The sequence below is a fragment of the Temnothorax curvispinosus genome, unplaced genomic scaffold (assembly GCF_003070985.1).
Source record: "Temnothorax curvispinosus isolate PA1 unplaced genomic scaffold, ASM307098v1 QBEX01003949.1, whole genome shotgun sequence".
Classification (NCBI taxonomy): domain Eukaryota; kingdom Metazoa; phylum Arthropoda; class Insecta; order Hymenoptera; family Formicidae; genus Temnothorax; species Temnothorax curvispinosus.
In genome coordinates this window covers 1-7,205 of record NW_020213729.1, presented here as the reverse complement: position 1 = coordinate 7,205, position 7,205 = coordinate 1, and the positions used below count along the sequence as shown (strand labels likewise).

Genomic DNA, 7,205 nt, shown 5'->3' with positions numbered 1-7,205 from the left:
GGCGTAGTTCTCGAAAATTGCCTCAAAAGTAATATTATTCCGACCACTGATATATTAGATTAAGAAGCAAAATTTCTATTTAACCAACCGTTCAAATCATCGCTTATCGATGGGCTTTGTTCCCGATCTGCTTCTGTTTTTACATAGACATGTTTCTTCTTAGCAAATTTGTCAGGTTTATCTTTAAGTTTCCTTTTATTTTTTGCCTTAAATTTGGTTAGCGACTTAATTCCAGGACCAGCACGGGCATCCACAACCTGCAAAGATAATTCTTTTTAAGAAAAATTTGCAATCTAAATTTAATGTTAATGTAATATAATAGTTTAAAATATTAAATCATGGATATCTTCATATTGCAGCAATCATTTGTCAAGCAAAAGATTTGGAATCTTGCACCTTCCACATATAAGGGAGAGGAAAAATTTAGAGTAGATAATTATTTGTTTATACTGTGATAAGAACAAGACTCAAAAGCAAGAATTAATCTAAAAGTTATTAGATAATGAATTGTGGTACTTATACTGTATTTGCAACATCAAAATTCAAATAATAAAAATAAGAATATCCATTATCAGATACTGACATGTCTCCAGTTGCGATCGTTTCCCGGAGGCAGCTTCTTAAATCTTTTTACTAGAAGTACACATGCATTACATATCTCTCCGCTACGCCTCTCATCAAGTTGAAAACATAGCATAAAGTCATCCTCATACTTTTTACTATCTGTGAATCTCGAACTGTAAAAGAATTTACAAGGATTTATTATAATAATAAAATACATGTGTAATATTGTATAGTATCAATGTATCATGATATTAACTCTTATTAAATAATAACATTTAATTATATAGAATTTTATTATCAACATAAATCATTATAATAATTTAAAATAACAATTAATAACTATAGAGTATATTATTATAATTTATTTTTATTGTACAAATATATATATATTTACACAATAAAAAAAATATATACACACACACACATACATATGTTTAATAATATTTTTACCTGCTAGATTTGGCTTTGCAAATGCAGCAGCCTGTACTAGATCGATACACCTTTGGTTTGTGAAAACTGAACATCCTGCTCACTATGTACGTCACTATCGTTTCTGTAATTTAATACATGTATATATATTATAACATGATTTTATATCAGTAGAAACTCGTAATATATATATATAAAAAAAAATATATATATATATATATATATATATATATATATAATATATATAATATATATATAATATACATCTTTTATATGATATATAAAAATAATTGCATATGTTATTTTACAAGTATAATATGCATGACGCATGTGTATAATATATACAGGATGAGTTTTATTTCGTGTGTCAATTATCTCCGCCAAATATCTCAGAAAGTAGAGTAAAGTGCATATTTTGGATCAGATCCTAATTCGGATCACCTTTAAAATGCCTCTCTAGCCGACTGTATTTATCATATGTGAATTTTTTTCGCTATCGTCTATAGCTATCTCTTATAAATATAGACAATTAGTGAAAAAAAATTCACGTATGATAGGTACAGTCGGCTAGAGAGGCATTTCAAATTTGCTGATACGAATTAGGATCTGATCCGAAATATGCACTTTACCCTGTTGGTTTATTGGAAAAATGTTTGAGATAAAAGTTGGAGGATTCAAAGGGAGCCAATAGACAATCTTATTTGGACGGTTCGTCTCCTCATGTTCGCCTTAATACGTTCCAAGATACCAGGCGTATTATGTATTTCTGCACATCCATCCTGTTCACATTGGTACCGAACCGAACAATGTTCGGTATTGTTCATGCAAGGATGCCATTTTAAACACCTTTAATTTTTATACGTATTTTGACAGCTTAAAACGTATTCTGTGGGTTAATAAACCGAATTTAAGATCAAAAATTGTAATGCCCATAACTCGGTAGGAGACGCATTTGCAGTTCATGTTAATAAAAACTTTTTTCATTATTTTGATATGTACTATTTACCTTTAAAGTAGCGGACAACCTTTTGTTACACCCTGTATATATACATATATTACTAAATAGCATTCTTTAAAAATTGCATTAGAATTTTATTTCCAAGACTCGAGATACTCATATACATATTTTCATACTAAAGATTTTTTAATATATATTTAGTATAAATATAAAGCTTATAAAAATTAAGAACGCGCAAAATGTAATAATATAATTCATAAAAATGTTTATATAAATCCTACAAGCAGCAGACGTTAAAAATTAAAATAATTTCAAAATAATTAAAAATTAAAATTAAAAAAATAAATTCAAAAAATTGTTGCACATAAAATACACTTATGCAAATCATGGAAATTGAAGTTCAACGCGAACGTAAAATTTACAAAAATATCACTTATGAGGAAATATCACACAATATAAACAAACGCCATGGAATTGCAGCAAATGCAAAACTGAAAAATCAAAATTGCTTATAAATGTAAAACGATAATGTAATAGGATTTGTACGTATTTTAGACAATCTCAGACGAACGCCATAAAGTTGCGCGGTATGCTAAATTAAGATTAATATTTGAAGTTGGACATGCCTGAAGGCCACGGAGTAACACAGATGTAGATAAAGTGTCCAAAAAGTATAGTCGTCGCGAAAGTAACATCAAATGTGTGTCATGATGATCGCCGATTTTATTGAGCACGCTCCCAACTACCAGCTTCATGTTTCGCCGAAGAATCACAAAGATCGAGATTCGAGGATCCCGAAATTAATGGAAACTATGTCGACGAAAAACACTGTTGCCAAATATATCAAAAGCGGTGCCAGAGTTTTTTCTTTTATAAAAAATAGAGATATTTCTCCCTTAATGATACTTCTTCACTTTCTTAATTTCCCCTTTTCCAAATTAACACAACGAATGTCTATAATAAAGTGAAAGGCACTGTTGCCAAATGTGTCAAAAATGACGCCGTTTTAATTAAACCGCTTGCTCCTTCCAAAATAGATCTTCGCTGCTTTACGGATACGGTATTCCTTCGCCTCTTTTAATCTCCTTGGTTTTCCAGAGTCGATATCTATCGTCAATGTTGAAATTGGGGAAAAAAGCCACGGTCGTCAAACGTGGTGTTAAGAGCAACGCCGACAACTCAATCCGGCCACTTGTTTTTCCAAAATGAAAGAGAAAACTCGGTCTCCCTCTCTTTTACCCGTGACAGAGCTTCACTTAAACGCCCGCCTCTTTCTGAAATTCGAAACTTTTAACCACAGTAATCTTTGCGCGCGCGCGCGTTCTCAAAGGGAACTGTATAACTACTGTTACGGCGGCAATTGTTCGCAACGATATTCAGACTCGATGGCGCATACGGCGACGTGCGAGAAGCGTGCAGGTTACGCTACGCGCGCACCGGGAAGCATCACCAAGCGGTGTGCGCATGCGCATGCGCGCGCCTTTCCCCCCCCCCTCTCTCTCGAATCCTACTGTTCGGTTCGTGATATTTCGTCGTCAAACTTCTTCCAGTCCTTCCCCCATCGTAAAATCAACGTCATGCACGAGCCGAACTTCGCTTCCCTTCGCTCCGCGCGAGCATATCACCGAATTCTCTCTTCTCTTCCCCCTCCGCCCGTATCTCTTCCTCATCCTGAATGGTCTCACCAGTAAAGCGGGCTACACACACACACACACACGCACACGCGTGCGCACACGCACACGCGCACGCGCAGATGTATATCAATAGACGGTAGAACCCCTCTAATCAGAGTCTGGCTATACGGTAGCAACTTTTTATTGGTTCGTCATTTCTTGGCAAATACTACGTTTACGCGAGTGTTACTTCTGTAGTAACTTACGATATATCACTCGTTTACGCGAAGTAAATTATCGTAAGTTACTACAAAATCCCGTTTACGCGAAGGAATTATCGTAAGTTACTACAGAAGTAACGCTCGCATAAACGTAATAAAAGGCAAGAGAAACAGAAAGAAAAAGAGATAGGAAAGGGACAAAGAAAAAGTTAGTATATCCTTCTTTCTCGCAGAATTTTGCCAGAACTGCAAGTTGACCAGACTCTGATTAGAGAGACTCGAAATAGACTACGTTTACATGGCTCGATTTACATCAAGTTATAACATCGATGTTATAACTACTGACGTTAAATGCCGTGTAAACGCTCTTTTACGACGAACTTACTACATCGATGTAATAACTTTGTCGTAAAAGAGCGTTTACATGGTATTTAACGTCAGTAGTTATATTAGTTATAATATCGATGTTATAACTTTAGCGTAAATCGGGCTGTGAAAACGTAGTCATTGTTTCGGTCTCTTATGTATCCCATCGACAGCGGGAGACTTCATTCATGTATCGATACTTGTTAATACTTAATATTGATATCGCATGAAACCTTCGGAGACGTACCTACACACGATGAGACATATTTCATGAGACGGTATCACAATACCACAGTACTGTAACGATATCGTTTCTTGATACATATTTCTGTGGCTGCGGTCCACTTGACGCTACAAATGCTTCGAAGCATTCCTCTTCTCTTTTCTTTCACTGAAGAAAGAAGGAGAAGAAGAACGCTCCTAAGCATTTGTAGCGTCAAGTGGACCGCAGCCTGTGTGTGTATATAGCCCGCTCAATCCTCGCACGAGGCAAACTTCACTTCACGCGAGCCACGCGACCGAAGTATGCTCAATTTGATAAAATAAAGTTATCTATTTTGCTAAACTTCACTCGCGCTTCCGCAGCATAAAATTGGACACATAGGCTAGTCATATTAGACATCGAACCTTTCAATTAATCTTCCCAGGTTGCAACCACCATTAATCGTTATAGCACCTCAAATCAAAACGATTCATGGTGATTGCAACCTGGAGATTAATTGGACTAAACCCCTTAAATTAGTCTAATATGACTGGCCTAACAAATCTGGAAGGAGTTTTACCTGTCATATTTCATCGTGAAGCGGGGAACACAGACTTTTGGATAACGCATAATGCATAAGCATAAGAAAATGGATTGGTCTATTTCCTTATGCACATGTACATGGACCAATCAATTTTCTTATGCTTATGCATTATGCGTTATGCAAAAGTCTGTGCTCCCCGTCTAAATATTAATTTATCTAATATCATGATCCTAGAAGAAATTTAGTAACTTAAGTAACTCATCTCTCATTAGACACATTTCAGACACGTAAACTTTTCATTTGGAAATCTGTATTTATATTAACGTTTAATACGATTCGACGGCGATCGCTCAGTTCTTTCCAAACTTCTGATGTTTATTTCTAGCATCGTCACTTGGGAGACATATCGATAATCGAAGGCTGCGTGACACGCAGAAACATTTTCTTAGTCATTCTTGGCAAACTGTATGAAGTAACTCGTTCAATCTCATTCGTATCATGTAGATATTCGTCGGGCAGTTTTCTGGCTTTCGTGAGATCTTGTTTACCGAATTTCAAAAGCGGGTCAGCAACGTCACCAAGCGGCCAGCCAATGGACACGGAGGCTGAGCGGAGGTTGTGGCCAAATCTGAGATCTCGATTGGCTGACAGCGGGCGAGCGAGAGAGACGGTGTTATGCATTCGCAGAAAACTCGTTCTCCTTCGGAATTGCTTTCGACTACGCGCACTCGTTCACATATGTATCCCTCGCTAACGAAATACTTTCGAGTGACAAGGTTAGTGCATTAAGGGAACACCCCGCGAATATACATATATGATGAAACTATTTGCCTCCATTAACAAATTTCTCTTTAAACTGTATATCAATTTCCAAAATGTAGTTTTGTTTTAATTTTGTATTAATCCTGGAACCTTAAACATGGATAAAATTAAAATGACCCACATCAACTTTTCAAACGTTATTACTCTCAAAATATAAGAAATTAATAGTCTTACTGTACAAAAATTCATTTTTAATTTTTTTTATATTATAACAAGATTATCTTTTTTTTATTTTTTTAAATTTAAAACTTAGTTAAAGACTAGGGTCAAAAGACTGAAGGTCCAAAAACGTGACTGTTCTATATATATATTAATACATAATATGATTCTTATATATATTCTCAATAATATAATCTTATATTATTGAGAAAGGTGTTCTTTTGACAAATAAGATATTTTTATGTTACCTATATCTTTTATGGTTCATACTTCCGTAAACGAGTGTCTAGGCGCTTTGATCGTCTATCGCTATTGTTTCTTTGTTTACGGGTAGGACTTATGTTTTCTTCCTCGCTAGCTCTGGCGCTATATAGACCGTTTGCGTTTGGGACCACGTTATTTCAAGTAAAGTATTTCATATATTAACCACGTAGTACAGAGCCTGATTTATTTCCAATCTCCATAATCCATCAAATATAATATTAATATAATATAATACAACATGATTCTGTCTTTTCATTTGGAACTAAAATGTCTTATTTTCTTATACTGAAACATTTTGAAATAGTAAAATAAAGTTATTCACTAAATAAACCTATAAATCCTATTTATTTCTCGTTCAACAAGACTTACTTTTATTTCGTAAAAAAATATAGTTTTCCAACAAACAGGGATCTGAGGGTCTATTATGTATCTTGAAACGAGATGAAAATGAACGATTACGTTAATCGGAGTTTGGTCGAAGTGGCCCGTATTAGGGAGCCACCCCCAATTTCCATAATTTTGAAATATGTTGTCAAGATCATCATTTCGAGTAATATTGTGAAAGTTTTACTTGGGAGTCGTTGCTTATTAAGAAGTTGGGTAATTCTTTAGAAAAACTTTGCAGCTCCTCATATTCAATATTAAAATTATGCTCATTCGACACGTTTTTGTACGAAACGAAAGGAATGTTGTGTGTGTGTGTGTGGAAAAGTGTATGCGTGGATGCAGTAGGTCCCCTCCGCAGAGGGACGGAACTTACTGCATCCACGCACTTTTCCATCCATACAACAATTAGGTTGGGTTAGGTTAGTTTAGGATTAGGGTTAGGAGGTTAGGTTAGTTTTTTGGAACAACGACCCTCAACGAAAACCTTCACAATATTACTTAAGCTTAAGGTGATGATCTTGACAACATATTTCAAAATTATGCAAATTAGAGGTGGTTTGAATCCCTAATACCAAATATTTACCTCCGGATGTTTTGAGCAAATAAAAATGTGCTGGGTAAAATTTATCTGTTTAGAGTTTAGTAAGTTTTAGACGTTTAGGGTTCTACACTGAGA

General features: G+C 35.0%; 1 protein-coding gene across 1 annotated transcript; it reads right to left on the bottom strand.

Annotated features, from left to right (window-relative positions):
- Positions 1-22: 22 nt before the first annotated feature.
- On the bottom strand, positions 23-3,234 carry LOC112453043 (SIN3-HDAC complex-associated factor-like). Its single transcript, XM_025013586.1, has 4 exons — positions 2,578-3,234; positions 1,015-1,117; positions 584-737; positions 23-257 (listed from the first exon to the last, which is right to left on the bottom strand). The coding sequence occupies exons 2-4, from the start codon at positions 1,086-1,088 to the stop codon at positions 60-62; spliced, it is 426 nt and encodes a 141-aa protein (XP_024869354.1). The 5' UTR covers positions 1,089-1,117; positions 2,578-3,234; the 3' UTR covers positions 23-59.
- Between the last annotated feature and the right edge of the window lie 3,971 nt (positions 3,235-7,205).